The sequence below is a fragment of the Macaca mulatta genome, chromosome 20, assembly GCF_049350105.2.
Source record: "Macaca mulatta isolate MMU2019108-1 chromosome 20, T2T-MMU8v2.0, whole genome shotgun sequence".
Taxonomy (NCBI): domain Eukaryota; kingdom Metazoa; phylum Chordata; class Mammalia; order Primates; family Cercopithecidae; genus Macaca; species Macaca mulatta.
The window spans coordinates 60,448,198-60,470,043 of NC_133425.1; the positions used below are offsets into that span (position 1 = coordinate 60,448,198).

The 21,846-nt window shown below is 38.5% G+C and overlaps 1 protein-coding gene across 2 annotated transcripts in view; it reads right to left on the reverse strand.

Moving 5' to 3' along the window:
* Positions 1-2,816: 2,816 nt before the first annotated feature.
* Positions 2,817-21,846, reverse strand: part of CDH11 (cadherin 11) — a 181,492-nt gene continuing 162,462 nt past the window's right edge. Inside the window, exons 12-13 of one of the 2 annotated variants that reach the window (XM_077983855.1) lie at positions 8,528-8,779; positions 2,817-5,687 (exon numbers count right to left, since the gene is read on the reverse strand). In XM_077983855.1, the coding sequence (XP_077839981.1) occupies positions 5,191-5,687; positions 8,528-8,779 (749 nt within the window). In that variant the 3' untranslated portion in view covers positions 2,817-5,190. 2 annotated transcript variants of the gene reach the window in all.

The following is a 21,846-nucleotide window of genomic DNA, read 5'->3' on the forward strand; positions in this document are numbered from 1 at the left end:
GAACCTGGGAAAGATGACCAGGTGCTCACTATTAGTTTCTTAAAGTGGCAGAGAACAAGAAAGTCATACTTAAGTCATCAGGAATGAAGGAAGTACTTTGAGGATAGTAGCCTCTCATCATGGAGAATGATTAGCTAAGTAAATTTCCAAGATAAAAATTCAATTCTTACACCCAAGCTGCAGATCCAGACATTGACTCCTCCTTGCTGCCCCATCTTTTTAATCCCATGAAGACGGCGAAATATCAAACTTCTCTATGAAACATAATAAAAATAGCTGAAAAATGCGTAATTGGTTTCTTTTATATTTGATTTCCAAAATTCATAGTGTAGAAGGATGTAAATCCCAGCAGAAAAATTCACAATTTTGATCCTTGTGCCATTTTGGACTTGGAACGATCTAAGCATTCCGAGATATGATTAAATCCTCTTGTCAGACTATGTGGTGAATGGTTGCTCAAAGTAATAACCTGATCACATGGAGGCTGGGGAGCTTCCATCCCTTTCCAAGTTCTCATTGTCAATGGCTTAGCTAAGTTATTGATTGTGAGGTATAAGTCCTTGCTGTTGGCGTCTTTATCCTAAGTTTAAAGGATACATCTCCTGACCCAAAGTGGGAGAAATGAGATTTTCTCCCATCCAGCTTTGACATCATTTCCTGTGTAGCTTGGGAAAGATGCTTCACCTCTCTGGTCCACAATTTTCTTCAGTGTAATGAAGGGATTGTAGCATATACTTTGTCTTCTCATAGAAACAGGATGTGTTACACACGTTTAGTACATGACTTCCATACAGTATGAGCTCAAGAAAGCCTCACTAATTAAAGAGAAGAATGATTGAACTAGTTAATATTCCCTTCCTATTTTTCAAAGCATTTGACATACAAGGATAAGGTTTATGCTTACTAATTATCCTTATTAATAAAACTAAACTCAGCCTTACTTTTCACACCAGAGGGATTTTACCATTAAAATATCCTTTTAAATTTGAGCGAGAACAGTGAAAACCCAATTAGAAAAATGCTGTCACTCCTGAGGCTTCAGCTCCCATTTGATGACTCTTACACTCCATGCCCAGGCCCTACTTCTGCAATGAGTGAACTGAAAATCTATACTTCTGGTGACTTACTTGAAAGTCCATCCAGTTGTCACACAAACACCTCCCATTTACAATCCCAACCCAAGCTCAATTCATTTTCCCCAAACCCGTTTCTTTTCAATTTACCAATTCTAGGTACTAAGATCACAGTTGACTTAATTTTTCAGATAAGGATGCTTAAAATCACACTGGTAACCTCTAATCAGTCATCAAATCCTGATAAATCTGCCTCATCAGTGTATTTGCTTTCATTCAACAGATATTTATTGTGTACCCGTTATGTTTCAGGCACAGTGTAAAGAACTGGATATACAATGGTAAACAAGAAAGCGAGATTCCCTGCCCTCATGGAGCTTACATTCTGGTAGGGCAGTCAGACCCACCCACACACACACATACATAAAGCCAAAAAGCAAAATAAGTTTAAAGAGTTGTCATCAATACAAAAAAAAAAAAAAAGTGACCTGCTTTCCATGGAAAAGGAAACGTGTTTTGTTTGTATGAGGAACTGAAAGATGGCCAGTCTGGCTAGAGCATCGTGCACTGAAAGGAGGATGGAGTGGAATGACACTGGAGAGGTTCACAGGGCCCTATTCATGTAAAGCAATAAAGTAAAGGCATCCGAATTCATTTCAAGTCTTTGGGAAGCCAGTGAAGAGGTTTAAGTTACAAAGTCATGTGATCTGGATTGTGTGTTAAAAGTATCCCTTTGGCTTTTTTTGTGAAGAAGAGGTTGGGAGGCAGAGGATCAGCCCAGAGGTGGTGTCAGTCTTCCGGGTCAGAGATGACTGTGGCCCAGACCAGGCTGATGGCAGTACAGGAGCAGAGAAGTCTTTCCTCTTCTCCATCTCCAAATTACTGGATTATTTCAGGCCCTTATTCTACTTCATTTTGACCTCTGCAAAAGCCCTCCTGGGGCACACCTCCGAGTTTACATGCTCCTAATCTGTTCTCCACACTGCCTGTCAAATAAATTTTGCCCCTCTTCTGCTCAGAGACTCCAACGGCCCAACCCGCATTCACCTCTGTTGTCTTATAAAGCTTCTCAAAAAGAGGTGAAGGATATGTCACAATGACCCAGGAGTAGTTTCAAGTACTCCTGACCCGGTTCCGCCTGACATACAGAGCCATGATCTCTATACTTTTAACCAATTCTCCAAGAGGTGTAAAGAAACTACTCTTTTGTCTTCCCTGTCACCCCCAGAAACCCAGGCCTAAAAGAGATAACTTAGCTAAACCCAAGATCTGTCCAGAATTGCCACAGGTGGCCTAATCTCCGTTCACACTCTACATCTCACCATCTCCTTCCTGTTATACCTTTTATGTTCTTCCTTCAACTTGGAAGGAGATAAAATATCTTCTTGTATTGTCTAGGAGGGCAAATAGGTAAATAGGTGACCATAAGACAACAAGGTGGATACTTTGGTATAGCGTTGAATTATCAAAAGATGTCAGGAAAGGTAGTAAGATTCATTCTGAATCCTCAAGTAACTGGAGCAAGGTTTATAAAATAAGATTTTGATGAATTAGTGAATGAATCAGTGAATGAATGATGAATAGAAACAATACCCATTATTTGAGGAAAAGAACAGAAGCATGTTCCTTCTTTTAGCTGCATAGATGGTATAAAACAATGATTACTTTAGAAATAAGGAAGGATCGTTTAAATTAAGACTTCTTTTAAGGCAATGTGCTCCAAATGAAAAAGGACTCCACTAGTTGGGAAAGACATTTTATTTCCAAGTTTCTAAGAGTGTTCTACAAACAATAGAGGCTTAAAGAAAAAATAAAAGATAAAAAGAAAAAAAAAGAAAAACAAGTATTCTTAACTACTGAAAAGTAAACAGCCTTTTTAAAAAAGACTTCAACATAAAAATGCGAAAATGTAGTTGTCATCTCTAATCCAAATACATTCCTAGAGAAAAGGATCATCCATGGTGACAGGGTTACTTACAGCTGTATACTTATTTAAATGCTATTCATATTCCTTTTGAGTTATTTCTTCATTGCAAATTCAATTGGAGATCTGTGCAAATCTAGCAAAATATTCTTTGGATTACAAAAACTATATAAAAAATGAACACAACCTGCAATTATGGAAGTATTGAGAATGCGTAATTCTTCACTGAGATGAAAGATTCTAAAGTGACATTGTCCAAAGAATGTATTCCATTGAAGTGTTCAGCCCAATTTGATTTCAATGCAAAGTAAAATGGAAGTGAGCACTTCATAAAAAACATTTCTTTGTATGCATGTTGACTAAATCATAAAAAATAGTATGTAACATGATATCAAGAAATGCTTGAAACAAACTTTCACAATAAAGTCAGAAAAAAACTGTAAAAATTGTCTGCAATCCAAGAAAAAGCACGTGCCCTGTGTGTAGGGGGAAAGAGGGAAAGCACTTGCAGTGTGACTTTGTGTGGTCTTTCCCCAAGTATTGCTACGTTTCGACCTTTGGCCCAACTGAACAGGTGAAATGCCCTTCACATAAGTTTCAATCCCTAGTAAACCAGCTGGGATGCAGGGGACTGTAGACACACTCCCGGACCAAATGGCATTGACCCTCAGAATCCAAAATGGTCCCTGCCCTCATTCTGAGCTTATGGCCCCAAGCATATTCTAAACAAAGGTTTTTGAAATGAATCGCCCTTTCTCATTAAAACGTAAAATGCCACATCATTTTACAGTTAGTTAAAATTATAGGAGGAAAAAGAAGCAGTTTCAACTGTCGGAGTCTTACAATAGCCTGGTAAGTTCAACATAAGAAAAAATAGAATAACATTAGAGTCTGGGGCAAATTTGTATTTTTGACTCTAGTCCCCCAGTCCCCCAAAGCTCAGTGCGGGGCACAGAATGTATACCTGGAACATTAGAGTTCTGATAGCTCCATTCCCTCATGGATTCATCTCTCATAACCATCAAATTACTGATATACAAGATAAATGCATATTATATAACACATATTGCAAAGTCATAGACTGACCTAGTTCTTCCACATCCTTCTTTTTTAGAAGATGTGTGTGAAGAGAAGCCGGGAGGTTAACACCAAGAATGTACAAAAAAGCTTTACATGATGTTACAGAATCTTGTCTGAAAAAACATTTGTAAAACATATTTGATTTTAAATAAACAATAAAAGCATCAGACAGACTACAACAGATCATAAATAGGGTTATTAAAAGATCACAATTAAATTAGAAATATAAATGGATCATTAGAAATACTTAACGTTTTTTTCAATGTTAAGAATCAAACCCAGAATTAAAAAAGAATCTTTTTTTTTTATTTCAAAGGTTGCTTCTTATATTGAAGCTCATATTAAAGCAACAGTACAATGTTCATAAAATATAAGTGTGATGCCGTAACATTTTCTTACATGTCAGAATACTGATATTTGTATGTATACTAAAATAAGAACTTTAAAATTGTACAAATAGATACATTAAAAATGACATAGAAATAGGGCGTCTCTCACTGAAACAAGACAGTTATATCTGGCACGTATTAGTTTAAGATGAAAGTAGAAGCAAAAAGATTTACAAGAATCAGCAGTAACAAGATTGATGCTCAAGAGACATAATTGTACATTGTATTGTACATACATTGTATGGGTTTAAGCTGGCTGAATATTATATATTTCAAGTTTAAAAATGCACTACATATAGAGTGTCCAGAGTTTAAGGCGAAATTACAGCTCAGAACTGTTGTCCTTTCTAATTTTGTGGAAGCTTCTTTGACAACTTAAAAAAGAAGAAAGACTTGGATGTTCATAACACATAAACAATTTCCCTTCATTGTCAGTTCAGCGTTAGACTTCTCCTTCACTTAAATATTTTGTATGCCAAGTGTTTTTTTTTTTTTCTAGCGAAGTTGATAAACAACTTCAATATTTGCCTTTTTGTGAGAAAAGGTATTTCACAGTATTTACCACTTTGATGTTCTCGCAGTTTTATTAAATGTATCCTCTCTGTAAAACTTTGCCTGTTTTAAATGAGCCTTTCCTTGATTTAAAAAAATACCTGTTTACACATCTTCTAGATTCTTGAGAACGCCAGACACAGTTCTTAAGGCCAAATTTGTATCGTTATTGTTAAGAATCGTCATCAAAAGTGTCTTTGGAACCATACAAGTCTGCTAGTTTCTTAAAACGAGGTCCCCAGTTCTGTAGATAATCATAGTCCAAGTCTGAATCTGTGGTGGCCGACTCTAGGGAGCTCAGGGACCCGGCCACTGAGCCCCTGCCTTCATAACCGTAGATTTGAATGGAGTCATAAGGAGGAGCTGTGGGGTCATTGTCTGCCTCCTGTATTCTTGTGTTGATGAAGTCATCGACATCCACACTGTTGGGCGCTGGCCGGAGCCCAGGTCTAGGCATGTACTGATACTCAGGTTTGATGTCTTTGCGGGGGATAAATCCATTGATACCATCGGGATTCTGGAGGGTGGCAATATCAAAGGCTTCTGTGTCTTCTTCCCCACCCCCTTCATCATCATAAGTAATGATGTTCTCACGGACATCTTCTTCCTCAAAGACAATGAGTGGTTCTTTCTTTTGCCTTCTCAGGGTCACGAACAGTACTACAATGACTGGAGGGAAAGAAAAAGAAAGTAAGCATTCGTTAAGTTCAGTATTCCTGGGTTCTTCTACCAGAGGAACTCTGATTACCATAAACCATGAGGTACAAATGCTCACAACTGGAAACGGTATAGGAAATGAGAGCTTTGCCTGGAATTCCCAGGGATGTGTAAAATTGACCCCCGCCTGGCTCTTCCTCTACAAATGCTGCCGTGAAAACATTACGTCCAACAACTTGGAAGGTTGGGACAATTTTGAACTTTTAACAAATGAATCCAGATACCATGTAGAAGTCATCTTCCTAAGAACTAGGCCGATTCTAAACATGCTCATCTGTAGTCTCTTAGAAGTGGCTAATGCCAATTTCTCTTTGCAAAGGAAGGTAGCTGTTTTTCCAAGGTTTAAAAATGAGGACATGCAGAGCCCTCAGGGCCTACCATCTTATAGGGGGTGATGGCTAGCTCCTGCCAATGTCTGAGAAAGAGCATTGGTCCTATACTAACTTAATGGGAAATCTTATCATAAGTCTGGCTGGACTCTCTGTAGCCACCACATAGAGGAAAGGAAGTTTATAAAGACCCCCAGAAGACAAAATCTTCTGTTTATTTTAACATAGTAAAATAGCATCAGCTGGAACCCAGATAAAGCAATCTCATGTCTTCCCTGGGAGAGGAGGTTCCTTTAAGCTTGGGCAACCTAGGAAGGGTGATCAGAGTCATTTATAAGGAAAGTTCAGGAACAGTTTAATTCTTCATTGATTCCCTCTGTTCCCCAAGAGACTTCTACAGTGTTCCATTAGAAGGCTCTCCCACACACTCAGCAAGGCTGAAGAAAATATTTGTGGCTGAATCTGGCACTCCAACTGAGCACCCCTCTGGCTCCACCATTGCTCTGAGAAGCAGGGATGGGAGATTGTATTTGCCCTGGTCTTCATGTGGCTCCCAAAGCTCTGTGCCTTGTTCTTGTGGGCACTTTCACGAGCACAGACCACTCCTTTTCACTTTCTCTGTTTGGTGGACTCTTTTTTCTTTCATCATGGATACATTTCCTGGGCTCCCATCCTGACACTAGACAGGACTAGTGGCACCTTTTTCATGCACCAGCCTGGCCCTATTCTTACCCTCATTATAATATTTATCACATGGTTTACACATCTGTCTCCACTTCTATTAACTTTTTAGGGCTTTTGTATTTTACTTCCTCTGTTTGAAATATTCATCTATCCAAGCCTCTGTCCCCAGCTGGACAACTCTCAGCAGCCAACCTATATGTCACATCCTCCAGGAGGATTTCTTCGACCTTCCCAGGCAATGTTAGGTGCCCCCCGCCTTTTTTTTTTTTTTTTTTTGGAGACAGAGTTTTGCTCTTGTTGCCCAGGCTGGAGTGCAATGGTGCTATCTTGGCTCACCGCAACCTCCGCCTCCCGAGTTCAAGTGATTCTCCTGCCACAGCCTCCCAAGTAGCTGAGATTACAGGCATGCACCAACACACCCAGATAATTTTGTATTTTTAGTAGAGACGGGGTTTCTCCATGTTGGTCAGGCTGGTCTTGAACTCCTGACCTCAGGTGATTGGCCCGCCTCCACCTCCCAAAGTGCTGGGATTACAGGCATGAGCTACTGAGCCCGGCCCATGTCAGGTGCTTTCTACTCTGTGCCCCAACCATCTTGTGTTCATGTCCCTATTATAGCACCCACCATGTCCCTCAGTTTTTCTCTTCATGCATACTTTCCTTGATATTCTGTGAACCTGTAGAGCACACAGATCTCATAGACTTCTTCTCTTTATCCCTCAGGACCTAACATAGGGCCTGTTGCCCAGAGAATACCCAATAACTATTTGCTGAACTGAACTCACTGGCTCTTTCCTATGGAATAAAGAGTTTATCTCTTCATGCATACCTTCCTTGACATACTGTGAACCTTTTGAGGACAGAGATCACACAGCCTTCTTCTTTTAATCTCTCAGGACCTAACATAGGGCCTGTGGCCCAGATAATACCCAGTAACTATTTGCTGAACTGAATGTACTGGCTCTTCCCTATAGAGTAAAGTTCCATAAATTCATTCGAGGTAGGACCAAGCACCATGGGAAAAGTGTAGGTTTGGTGTCAGACATGCATAGGTTTGAATCCTGATTTGGTCAGTCACTAGTTCTGAGACTTTGGGACAAAATGATCTTCCTGAGGCCCAGAAATGGTAAATGTTATGAGGACCAGCACATGGCTTTTCTACAGAATAAGCCACAGATGACACAGAATGCAGAAGAGCGGCACCTACGCAGGGGCAGGTGCAGGAAAAGCCTCCAAGGGGTATCCATGAGCTGAGGTGTTAGAATAGATGTTATAAATGATAATTAGTGGAGGGGTTAGAGTCCTGCTTCTTCCTTCTTCCAGTTCCCGAGTCCTTCCTCTGCTGTCTTTTGCTCCTCCTTATGCGCCTAATGTCCCTAAGCCTTCTCCTTTATGTTGTGAGACAAAACCATTGCTAATACACCAGGTTTCTGCCCAAATTCCTCTTATGCCAAACCTTCTCTGATGTCCCTGAAGCCCCCTAGTGGCTCCTGCTATACAGCCCTGTGATGGCCCGGCAAAATGCTCCTGACCTTCCCTGTTCTCCGCAGGAACTCAATTGTCTGCTCCCCCCAATACTCCGTCAAATGCACGAGGCAGACAACCCCCATCTCGTCCTGGCAACCACCACTCCGCCCCACTACTCCACTTCTTGTCTTAAACCGTGTCGACAGTCATAACAGGGTTCTGGTTACCAGCCTGTATTTGAGAAGTGTGTGTTTCAAGGAGGGGCATCCGGTTGCCAGGCCCTTCCTGCAGGGGACCAGGAAGCGCCCTTACCCAGGAGAATGACGATGCAGGCGAGGATAGCGATCAGCGCGCCTGTGCTCAGGCCGGCGTTCAGAATGTAGGCCTCCGCGTTGCAGGAGAGCAGTGCCCCATTCACGTCGCACCCGCAGACTTTGATGGTGAGGGTGTTGGTGCTACTCATGGGCGGGATGCCGCCATCGCTGATCACTATGGGCAGGAGGTACAAGTCCTGCTTCTGCCGACTGAACCCTCCACGCCGGGCATACACGCCTGCTGTGTTATCTGCAGAAAGAGGGGAGACAGGACGTGCGCCCGGTCAAGACCATTGGAATCACAGTGGCTCTCTGCTCGGCAGATTTGAGGGCACTCTCTTATCATAAAGGTTAACCACCAGAATTGTTCTTACTTGTTCTTTCATTTAAGTATCTGCAGAAGCCACCGCCATTTGGCATGATACGATCACGAAACAAGCTATCTGCATTTTGGAATAAATTTCAGAAACAGGCTCTTTTGGATTTGGTAGGGAATTCCCACTGAAGAACGGGCAAGAGCCAAGCAGAAAATGGTGTGGCAGACTTGCCAGTGAAGGGATTTCCCCCAACACCCTCAGCCACCCTGTTAAACATGTCATTCCTCCTGCTTAGAATGATTTGAAGTTTGTTGCTCACATGACTCAGCGCACTCCTGCCTGCATGGTGGATGATCACATATTATTTCCCTAACCTAGACTTCACTTTGCCTTCCAGGCTCACACCCTACATTTTCCCACAGAAAATGGTGTGGCAGGCTTGCCTTTGAAGGGAACTTCCTTCGGTGGCAAGCCTGCCTCACTATTTTATGTTGGGTTATTGTTCCTTCTTGAAATGCCACAAGAAAGCATGAGCTTCAGCAATCTATTCTATGTTAGCACAGGAAATATTAATAATTAATTATTCAAGTGTGTGTGAGGAAACAAATGTTTTTTTCTCATGTGCAAACTTCCTACTTTATGACAAGCGTTTAGCCAATTTTTGTTTGCATATATTTTTTAAAAAGAAATTCCAAGTCCACCTTCAACCTTATGCAAACTAGGAATCCACTCATTAGTCATGAAAATATACGTGCTTTAAAGAGAGGAACTACCTTCTAACCCTTGTAGGAGATTGATGGTTCCTTTAAAACCCCAACACCATCAACCACCCAATTAAACATGTGACTCCTCCTGCTTAGAGTGATTTGAAGTTTGTGGCTCACATAACACAGCATACCTCTGCCTGCATGATGGACTGTCAAATGTTATTTCCCTAACCTAGACTTTACCTTGCTTGCCAGGCTCACCTCCTATGTTTTTCCACATGGACCAGTTGAGCCTGACATCAAGAATTCAATTCTGTCCCCCAAGAATGCTACAGTCTTCTGTGCGCCTGGTCTTTTTATCCACTGCTCTCTTGCCCAAAATAACTGTTCCTTTTATCATAACAGTTGTACTTCTCAGGCCTCAAAATAGAATTCAAAAGTCATCTCTTCAGGGAGGGTATCCAAGACCTCTCCCATCATCTCTTGTGTGACCCACCACCCTGTATATTCTTACAGAAATACATAACCTACTCTTCTGTCATGATTTGTTGACATAACTACTTTGACCTCTGTGAGACTGCGAACTTCTTGAGAATAGGGGATTTTTATCTGATTCATCTCAGTCTCTGCAGGGCCAGAAACACAGCAGACATTCAATAAATATTTGTTGAACAAATGGCATAACTGTGTTCTGGGAAGGATTTAACCAAAATTCCAGATGTTGGCTTTTCTGTATTTCCCAATCTTTCATAGCCTTTGCCCCTAAAATACTTCCCCATCGTGTTTTCTCTACCAGTTGCAACTATTTTTCTAAGCTGTATTTTCTAGTGGGAAAGCACTGGTATTATAAAACAGTAGAAAATTTTAATATGTTCCGTCAAATTACACATACACGCACACACACACATACACACGCACACAATGAACTTCTGGTATGGCCTGCCTCTGTGTGGGTTAAGAATCAGAGTTTATAGCAACATGAATGTTATGACTAGCATCATGGCCCAATAGCTGGTAGGCTTTAAATAGGTTGACAGGATTTTGAATTAGCTCCTGTAGTAGGGAAAAAAATCTCAGACTTTCACAATTATTTAATATATTTTAGGTTAAAGAAAATGTATAATCTTCCCTTGGTATTTGCAGGGGATTGGTTCTAGGACCCTCCCCTGAATACCAAAATCCAGGGATGCTCAAATCCGTTATATACAATGGCATAGTATTTGCATATAACCTACAGACATTCTCCTATATGTGTTAAATGATCTCTAGATTACTTATAATACCTAATACCATGTAAAAGCCATGTAAATAGTTATGATGCTGTAGTTTCAAATTTTGTGTTATTTTTCATTGCTGTATTACAATTTTTTGTTGTTTATATTTCTATTTGTCAGCCATGGTGCAGTGCAGTGGTGCAATTACAGCTCACTGTAACCTTGAACTCCTGGGCTCAAGCAATCCACTGGCATCAGTCTCCTAAGTAGATGGGACTATAGAAAACCCTTTGCTAGAAACCAAGTTTTCACCCTGTATTTGACTACATATTAGCTTTCAACTCCCTATCCATCTCTGAGTGGGTCCTCTTGCATTGGACACATGTGTTACCAAGGTTTATGGATAATCCAAGAAAAAAAGAGATTCAGTGAGGACGTATTTCCAGGAAAGTGTCAGATTGGCTCCAGGTTAATAAAATGAAACAGAAAAAGACAAATATTCCATCAATTTTAAAATTTCCATAGAGATTTCTTAGATCTTTTTCTTATATAGATTCTAAGAAGCAAAAAACTCAATCTTCAGGGTAAAACAGACCTGGGTTTGAATCTTGAATCTTGTACATATTAATTGCCTGACTTTAAACATATTATCTAGGTGTCTTGATTTTCCATATTCTCATCTATGAAACTAATAATTTTAGATTAAATTTGATTCCATTCACAAAGTTACTCAGTACAGTTGCCAGCCTGTTGGCGATGCTCAGTAAATATTAATTCTTTTCTGGAAGTTCTTCTCTTTGAGCAGTAGACTAATGAGGAAGGGAAACTTATTGGCAAAGAGAGGAAAGTGAATTCTTGGAAATGTCATTGTAGCTCTGAATGTAATTGCCTATGCAGAAGGACTCTTCATTCAAAGGTAAGAAAATATTTCATATTCTTCAGTCCTGGGCAATATATTTCCCATGACAAGAAAATGTTTTTCAAGCATCTTGGTTTTTGATCTTGACACTGGTGTTTTCATCCCTGGCCACAGATATGTAACCAGTTGCATGTTTTCCCCCACTTAGGCCAAAACTTGCAAATAGGGCCATTAATTATCAGAATATGTCATGCACAAAGTGTAGTGTTTCTATTAATGTAAAAACAAATTCAGGCTTCTAAGTTTTAGTCCAACCTGAACTCCTAATTGCATGCTGCTTTTACTTGTACACTTTTTCGTTCCACTAATACAATATAAAAGTTCCTGATAATGATGATCTCCACAGTACCAGTTGGGGGAATACCAGTATAGGGGTTATGATGATGATGTAGCCCAATGGAGAAATAAATAAGACTGGCAAGCAAGGGGGACATTAAACTGGAGAGAGAAAGAAGCCCTTGATAGATAGACTGCACTGGGTGACAACCCTACATTAGCAAAAAAAGGAAAAAATTAAAAGCAGATCAAAGTGGGCAATATATGGACCAGCTCTTGCATATTGAAAACTTGAAAACAGGAAGCACCAGAGCAAAGGATCAGGACCCACTGCCCTCACCATGGTGTCACGAGAGAGGCTTATCCCAGGGAGACGGCATCAGTCATGCAGCAGCTTCCCGAAGGCTCTGCAGATGTTCTTCCTTACCAATCCTTTTCCTCTGTCCATCTCTTCTCTGAAGCTAAACAATCCTCACAGCTTGACCTGATCAGAGACATTCTATCCTATTAAAAAAGGCCACAGGGCACTTCAGTCTGGGGATCCTCTCTGCAGACTGTTGGAAAACTGAGAATGTAGGCCAAGACTTGCTCCCAGGGAGGTATTTTGTTCACTGCTGACCCAAATCTGCCTACTCTACATTTCCGCCCAAACCTCAGAGAGGAAGTAGATCTATCTACCACATGAAAAGCTCCCACACACTTGAAGACAGGTATTCAGTCACTAGCAGAATAATCATTATTTGATTACTTTGCTCCGGCCTACACCACTTTCCTTAGAAATGTGGCAATAGTTCTGTCAAGATAATGGAAAAAATATTCCTGTGCCCACACTTGCCCGTGCACACACATACACGCACATCTATATATATAAATATATAAGCACATACATAAAATTTATATATAGTGTGTGACTAAAAAGTCTTAGTAGAGTTATAAGCTTCAATAATTTCAGAAGTATAGATGACATACAATTACAAAGGCACCATTTGCGTATTTAGTTATTTCGATTTCTTTACGCTCATTTACATTTGTGAATTTTGAAAAATTAATTTTAAGTTTTGATGTCAGTCAATGTTTACCATCTTCAATGCAAGGGACTGAAATAATGGAAATTTCATAGGATGTTGTAAAAGTCTGTGACGATATACTCCCGATGTTATTACTGATCAATGATGAACTTACTAGTCTGTGTGTACACCTCTATTTTCTTGCCTTTCTGAATACCCTGTGAGCTCTCTACCTACCTGTCATCACTGCATAGTTTGCACATATCACAGTCCATCATGATTGAATGTCTGACCTCTTCATCAGACAGTAACCTCCTTGAGGGCCTTGTCTTATATAGTTTTTCACTCATCTTTGAGCATTTAGGCATTTAGTACTGTTGTGTGTATTGACAGAATAAATGGCTGAATGCTATTCTTTCCAATGCATCTCATTATCAGTCTGACTTTTCCACACAGTCAGATTTTACTGATTCATTATCTCATGGTCCACTTCTAGTTTCCATCTTCTCCAACTCCTTCTAATGTTGCTTATATTTATATTGTGGATTTTGCTTTTTCTAAATATCTTCATCTTGCTATCTTATTATTCTGTTATTACTGTTATTTAAATTGAAGCAAATTTAACTAAGCAACATTGATTGAACTGCTAATATGGGCAAATGCTGTTGTTTGTTGCTTTTACATACCTTATCCCAAATAATTTTTCAAACTCTGCGAAGAGTATAATGACCCATATCTTATAGGAAACAAAACTGAGAAACTAAGAGGGAAGCAATTCTCATAAGGACATGGAAAATAACAGAACTAGAATTTGAAGTCCCCTAGGTTTCACTGAATTTTATAAGCGCATAACTGACCCTGGGACACTGACATTATTGCATTCCAATTAAACAAGTTTTTTTTTTTTTTTAAATATCCACAATAGGTTGGTTAATTAGTTGAATTCCATCATAGCTTATAGTTAGAAGAAAAAAAAAAAAAAGAACCTCAGTTTCTAGATAAAAGAACAGTTCTTGGAAACCTAAGAATTTTGTGGCAAAGAGACTCACAAAAAATCAGCAGTGCTCATTCAACAGCTGTTCCCATAGCGTTTCCAGACACACACATATACACACAAACACACACCCTTCACAAACAAATCAATGTGAAGAAGGCAAGAAGAAACCTATTACTTTCCCAATATTTTGGAATAAAGGATATACTACAATGAGGCAAATTCTATGAATGATGAGCCTTAACATGCTAATGAAAATAATTGACCAAGACTCTGATGTCTATAATGTCTCCTAACTGAATTAGGGAGCTACACACCACTGTTCTTCCAATTATTGCCTTTTGTACTGAGAAATCTGCAAAACGAGAAGTACAATAAAGAGTAACATGATAGAAACTCTTGCCTGTGTGCGTGTGAAATTCAAGCATGTGTGTATGAGATATCGAAGTATGCAGTTTGTTAGCATTGAGACTTTTCATTGTCACATTTAATCACATTTCTTAAAATCAACTCTGCTTTCACTTATGTTTGATAATAATTTTCTCCTTGTTGGTAGGGTAAATAGAGAGAAAAGAACATACTGCCCACATATTTCTTAGTTTAAGACAAAGAAAACTACCAAGATATTCAGGAGGATATTGACATTTAGGGTCTTTAAGCTAACAAGTTAAGTCAGTGACCACATGCAACCTTGAAAGAATGATGTCTGATCTACCAAGAAGATCTATTTATTTTGTTGTTGTTGTTGGGTTGGGGAGAGAGCGGGTTCCCAGACAAACTCTGTTTTATGTGAGACAAACTGCAGCAATGAATTTTAGGCAGAAAAGAAACATGATTATTTACACAAGTGAAAATGTCAGGGCATTAAAGGACATCTGCCATTTTGATCTCCCAACAGAGCATCTTCCATATTAGAGCAATTAAGGACGAAAAATAAATCCTACAAAAATCTGTTTGGCTATCTTTAAATTATGAAAGTGAAAAATCAGAAGCATATTTGCATGCTAGTTTGTGCTGCTCATAAGAAATGTCCTTAGTTTAGGGGGTAAAAAAAGAAAGAAAAGCCTTTATTTGCCAATTGGTTTAATCTGAGTGAATCTGTCTTGGCTATCCTTACTAAACCAACACTGCTTTCCATGCAAACATTTTGTTGTTTATTTATGTCTTTGCTTGCCTGCTTTCTTATTTTTATTTTTTTTAAGCAGTGCAAACTCAACTCTAAATGTTTCAGTGCTCATTGATCTGCCACATGGCCCATCTTGGATGTTACACTTGCAAAACTAATACATTAGAAGGTCATCTCATTCTGGCCCCTAACCCTAGGTCTCCAATACAATTTTGTGGAAAAGTAAATGAATGAATGGATGAAACAATGGAAGGGCTGGGTGATGGGGTACTGAGTTCTTTGGAATATTCTGGCATCAAATTTGTTCTCTTTTTCATCCTGGAGCTTGTTTCATGACAGATTCATTTTTTCCATAATAGTAACTAATTCCTAAAATTTTTGAAGAAGATTATATGTTATGAAGTGTTTTCTCATTCACTCCTTTACTTTTAATTTATGCATTTAGTCAACCCATTTTTCTTAAATGTTGGGATACTGCCCTCACAGAGCTCAGATTCTAGTGGGAGATAGGGAAATGTATTATATGATTAGAAATCAGAGTGATAAGAAAAATTGAGGTGAGAGCAGTATTCCTGGAGCACTAGGAAGAAGCAGCCCAAATGGTCTTGAGATGTTAGGCCAGACTTCACCTAAGAGATGACTTTATGTACAGTGAGACTTAAAGGAGGAGGGATAGACATGGGGAGTAAATTCCCTGCACATGGACATGTGAGAGCATGGCATATTTCAGAAACTTGACATGGTTTCAAGTTTCTGAATCTTAAGATTTAAGATAGCAAGAGAAACGAGATGGTAGAGGTAAGGTGTGCAAGGAGTAAAGCATGGAATGTCTTGCTCACTAAGCCATGGAGTTTCAGTTAAATATATAGGAAATGGAGAGGCAGGAAAGAATTTTTAAAAAGAGAGAGAGAGGCATTGTCGGGTTTTTTTAAATTGAGGATTGAGTGAAGTGGGGGTCAGGCTGGAGTCAGACAGACCTGTTTGGAGGTCACCACGTAGTTACAGCTTCTCTATGGGTAACTCCATTCATGGTCACTATCAAAATTAGTTGTGCTTTCACAGTATAACTAACTTTGCTGGATGTGCTTTTCGGGATTCCCTGATACCAGATTCATATTCACTGTGAAAGCCTTCTTTTAGGATGCTTCCTGGTACTCATCTCTTTATGATTATAGAAGGATGGAAAGAAGAGGCTGTCATAGGGAGCTTAAGAAATATCTAGAATCTGATGAAAGCCACACTGACACTAACTAGAGAAGAAGCATCAGGGACAGAGAAGGCCAAATCAAATAGGGAAGGGGCTTCATGGTATACAAAAGGCTACTCTTAAAATTGATTTACTTGAAAATCCCGAGTATTTTTGTTGTTGTTATAATAGAAACTCATTGAAAACTCCTAAAATTTTCCTTTGCTGCTCAAGTGACAGAAGAACGTTCTGATAGCCATGTAACCCCGTGATCTGATAAACCCTCAATTCTAATTGAGATGGCCCATTGTAAAGCAAGTAGCCCTGGGGTTCTGAGATCCTGGGATGTATTCCAATTTTGGTACCAGTTTTTAGTATGTCAGTGCCTTTATCTCTCAAATTGGCAGCTTGATTCACATGGTGTAATAATTTACAACTGTTTTATAAATTATTATTAGGATTAATTATATATCAAATATTCAGATATTAATATTAAAATTGTTCCCCCTTTAGAGATGAAGAGCAAAGCCAAGCCTTTAATCTCTAGGCCTTGCTTTTTCCTCTGTACCTTATCAAATAATTATTGTTTGGAATAAGAGGTTTGAAAATTAAATTATGAAGTTAATATTAGAATATTGCATTTATAATTACCAGGTCATTAGGTCTGCAGACAAAACTATACTGTCTTCTTGTTAGAATCAAAAAATTGTGATAAACATTAAACATTTATTTTTTAGTAACACAACAATGTAAAATTTTCTCTCTCTGTCTTTCTCTCTCTCTCTCTCTCTCTCTCACACACACACACACCCCAAAACACAAATCTTAATTTTAATCTAACACACAGTATGATGTTTAATGATGAAACTCAAGAACTAATTTCCCTATTAAAGTAACAAGTAAACCAAGAGTGGTCATTACTATTGTTATGATATAGCACATACTTGAAAAGTGTCAATCTATGCAATTAGATGAAAAACAAGTATTTTAAAAGATGAAACAAATTGCCATTAATTTTTATGTAGTTATTGCTCTAGAAAACCCAGGAAAATCAGCTAAGTTTTATCACTTTGTAATAATGCCCAATAATAAATAAATAAAATAGTTATACTAAAAATACTGACTAAGAAAATAAAATTAGACCAGATTCAGTCCAGTCTGATACCTAAGAAGCTTGGAAGTCACCTCTCCATCCAAATAAAAAAACAGACAAACTAGAATATAAACAACTTTTCCTAGATTCATAAGAGAATTGAGTTTACAGGGCAAAGAGCTGTCCCCAAACTGGAGACAGACAAGTAGATACAGAGAATCGAACTTACGAGGTTAGGAACCAACAAGCAAAAACTTCCTCAGGAACCAGTGCTGGGGTAGAAAAACCTGAACTGTAATTGACAAATTGATAGAGGCCCAGCATGGAGAAATTAAAAACTCTAGGGGAACCCAGTCACAGGACCTCCCCCCCGACCCCCGCCACACATATGCACATGCACACTTTTGTAATTTTTACCTCTAGGAATTCTACCTGGTTCTCACAGTGAATATCAGAGAAAAAAATCCCTCATGCTATCAGTAGGGGGAGGAAAAAAGGAACCATTTTGAAATACACCAGAGCATTCTGTTCTTAACAAGGTCCGATCTTAGAAAAAACTTTTAAAGGAAGCCCAATCTTCTGGGATTTTATCAGAGACTAACTGACCTGAGGAAAAGAAACTTCCAACTCTAGGCCACCCCAGGTATCCTGTCCCAGCAAAGGAGCGAGAAAAAAACAACTAAGGAGCACTTCTGAAGTTTACAGTTCAGAGGCACAATCTTACTAAAAACTGAGACCCAGTCATAGGACTATGGAATACTAGCCCTTCCTTAACTTACTATCACATTGTTAAATGCTTATTTATAGCAGTTCCTGTTACCCAGAACACCATTTCCATTATGAAGAAAAAAATTACAAGGCATACTAAAAGGCAAAACAAAAAAATCCTACAATTTGAAGAGACAGAGAAAATATCAAAACCAGGCACACATATGTCAGAGATGTTGGAATTATCTGGCTGGAAATTTAAAACAACTGTGATTAATATGCTAAGGTCTTTAATGGATAAAGTGGACAACATTCAAGAATAGATGGGCGATGTAGCAGAGAGATGGAAATTCTAAGAAAGAGCCAAAAGAAATGCTGGAGGTTAAAACACCAACAGAAATAGAGAATGCCTTCAATGCGCTCATTAGTAGACTGGACACAACTGAGGAAAGAATCTCTGGGCTTGAGGACAGATCAATAAAAATCTCTAAAACTGTAAAGCGAAGAGACAAAAGACTGAAAAAATAATACCCCAGAATATCCAAGAACTATGGAACTAAAAAAGGTGTAATATATATGTGATGATAATACCAGTAAGAGAAGAGAGAACTAAACAGAAGAACTATTTTAAACATTTATGACAGAATTTCTCCAAATTAATGTCAGATACCAAACTACAGGTGCAGAAAGCTCAGAGAACATCAAGTTGAATCAATGCCAAAAAGAAAGTCCCTACACCTGGTCATATCATATTCAAACTACAGAAAAATCAAGGATTTAAAAAAATGCTGAAAGAGGTCGGGAGAAAAAAACCCACCTTACCCATAGAGGAACAAAGATAAGAATTACATCCATCACGCCTGTAATCCCAGCACTTTGGGAGGCCGAGGCGGGCGGATCACAAGGTCAGGAGATCGAGACCACGGTGAAACCCCGTCTCTACTAAAAATACAAAAAAAAATTAGCCAGGCGCGGTTGTGGGCGCCTGTAGTCCCAGCTACTCGGGAGGCTGAGGCAGGAGAATGGCGTGAACCCGGGAGGCGGAGCTTGCAGTGAGCCGAGATCGCGCCACTGCACTCCAGCCTGGGCGACAGAGCGAGACTCCGTCTCAAAAAAAAAAAAAAAAAAAAAAAAAAAAAGAATTACATCCAGCTTCTCCGAAATCATGCCAAGAAAAAGAGAATAAAGTGAAATAATTAAAGTATTGAGAGAAAAAACTCACCAACCTAGAATTCTCTAACTACCAGAATTATCCTTTAAAAGTGAAGGAGAAATACTTTTTCAGACTAGCAAAAATGGAAAAAAAAAATTGTTGCCAGTAGGCCTGCCTTGTAAGAAATGTTAAAATAAGTTCTTTAGAGAACATGGGTCAGAAATCTGGATATATAGAGAGAAAGGAAGAGCGTGGAAGAAGGAATAAGTGATGAAGATTATTTTTCTTATATTTTAATTGATCTAACACATAACAATTTGTTCACAGTAATAACTGCAACAATGTATTTGATTAGGTATGCTTATTCATATATACAGTGATGAGTCCCTTAGTGACAGGGAAGCATCCTGAGAAATGCATTGTTAGGAAATTTCCTCCTGCAAACATAGTGTACTTAGACAAACATAGATGGTTTAGCTTACTACACATATACCCTATATGGCATAGCCTAATGCTCCTAGGCTGCAATCCTATACAGTATGTTACTCTATTGAATACTGTAGGCAATTATAACACAAGAGTAAATATTTGTGTGTTGAAACATAGAAAAGATACAGTAAAAATATGGCATAAAAGATAAAAAATGGTATGCCTGTATAGGGCACTTAATATGAATGGAGTGTTTGGGACAGGAAGTGGGTGAGTCACTGAGTGAGTGAACGTGCAGGCCTAGGACGTTACCTTATACTACTGTAGACTTTATAAACACTGTACACTTAGGCTACACTAAACTTATAAAAATTTATTGATTTTTTATTATACTTTAAGTTCTACAGTACATGTGCACAACGTGCAAGTTTGTTACATATGTATACATGTGCCGTGTTGGTGTACTGCAGCCATTAACTCATCATTTACATTAGGCATAAATCAACCTTAAGTTTTATTATTATTATTATTTTACCTTTTAAACATTTTTGTTGGCTGAGCACAGTGGCTCACGCCTGAAATCCTAGCACTTTGGGAGGCCAAGGCGGATGGATTACCTGAAGTCAGGAGTTCGAGACCAGCCTGACCAACATGGTGAAACCCTGTCTCTACTAAAAATACCAAAAAAAAAAAAAATTAGCTGGGTGTGGTGGCGGGCGCCTGTAATCCCAGCTACCTGGGAGGCTGAGGCAGGAGAATCACTAGAACTCAGGAGGCAGAGGCTGCAGTGAGCCGAGATCGCACCACTGCACTCCAGCCTAGGCGACAGCGCGAGACTCCATCTCAAAAAAAAACCATTTTGTTAAAAACTAAGACATAAACCCACATATTAGCTTATGCCTACACAGGATCAGGATTATCAGCATCACAGTCTTCCACCTCCACATGTTGTCTCACTGCAGGGTTTTTCAGGGGTAGTAACACACATGGAGCTGTTGTCTTCTATGACAAGAAGGCCTTCTTCTGGAATACCTCCTGAAGGACCTGCCTGAAGCTGTTTTAAAGTGAACTTAATTTTGATAAATAGAATGAGTACACTCTAAAATAATGTTTAAAAGTGTAGTTGTAGTAAATACTAGATGATAGGCATTTTTCAGCTCCATTATAATCTTATTGGAACATTTTTGTATATGTGGTCTGCTGCTGTCCGAGACATTGTTATGTGGTGCTGAAACACACACACATACACACACACACACACACACACACGCTTATTTATGAGTGAAATAAGTGATAGCAATGATATAAGGAACACGAGGGAGAAATTGTGACTAATTTCTTACTATAAGGTACTTGTACTACCTGTGAAGTGGTATAGTGTTATTTGACAGCAGACTTGGATTAATTGTAAATGTATAGCTCAAACTCTAGGGCAATCCATTAAAAAATAAAAAGAAAAAAAGAAAAGAAGTACAGTGGCAGTGGTATGGTTTAAAAGGATAGAAAATAGAATCACATAAAATACTGAGTTGAAATCTCAAAAGTCAGAAAAATAATAGAAAATATTATTTAAAAATTACTTTATAATATCTTCCAAAATGTAAAGTAGCTAACTATAAACTCAATAAGAAATGCATGGTACAAAAATGAAGAAAACTACAAAGACTTCCTGATCGTAATCAAAGGAGATGGGAAAAATATTTTTAAAATTTTAGTTCTTCTTAAATTGATCCATAAATTTAAGATAAACTCAATAAGATTCACAAAAGTACCTGTCTGGCACCTGAAAAATAATTCTAAGTTATATCAGAAAGAATAAAAAAAGCAAGATCTGTAAAATAGTAATAAAATAAAAATAATGTACAGACAGCATCTGTCGGGTTTCAACATATGTATGTATAAAATTATCAAAGAAAAATGATACCAGAGTAAATAGACAAAATGGGAAGAATAGAAAGTTTAAAAAATCTAATCACAAAAAATTTAGAAGACAATAAAGATAGTGTTACAAAGCAGTTGGACATGACTAAATATTTCATAAATAATATTTTTAAAATGGCCAACTAGTGGGGGGAAAAGATATATAAGAGAAGAAGAAAAGATAGGTTAATGTTGATACCAATTTTGGGTGAAGAACACCTTGCTAAGGATAATAGTAAATAGAGAAAAACTGATACAAAAAGTGTAA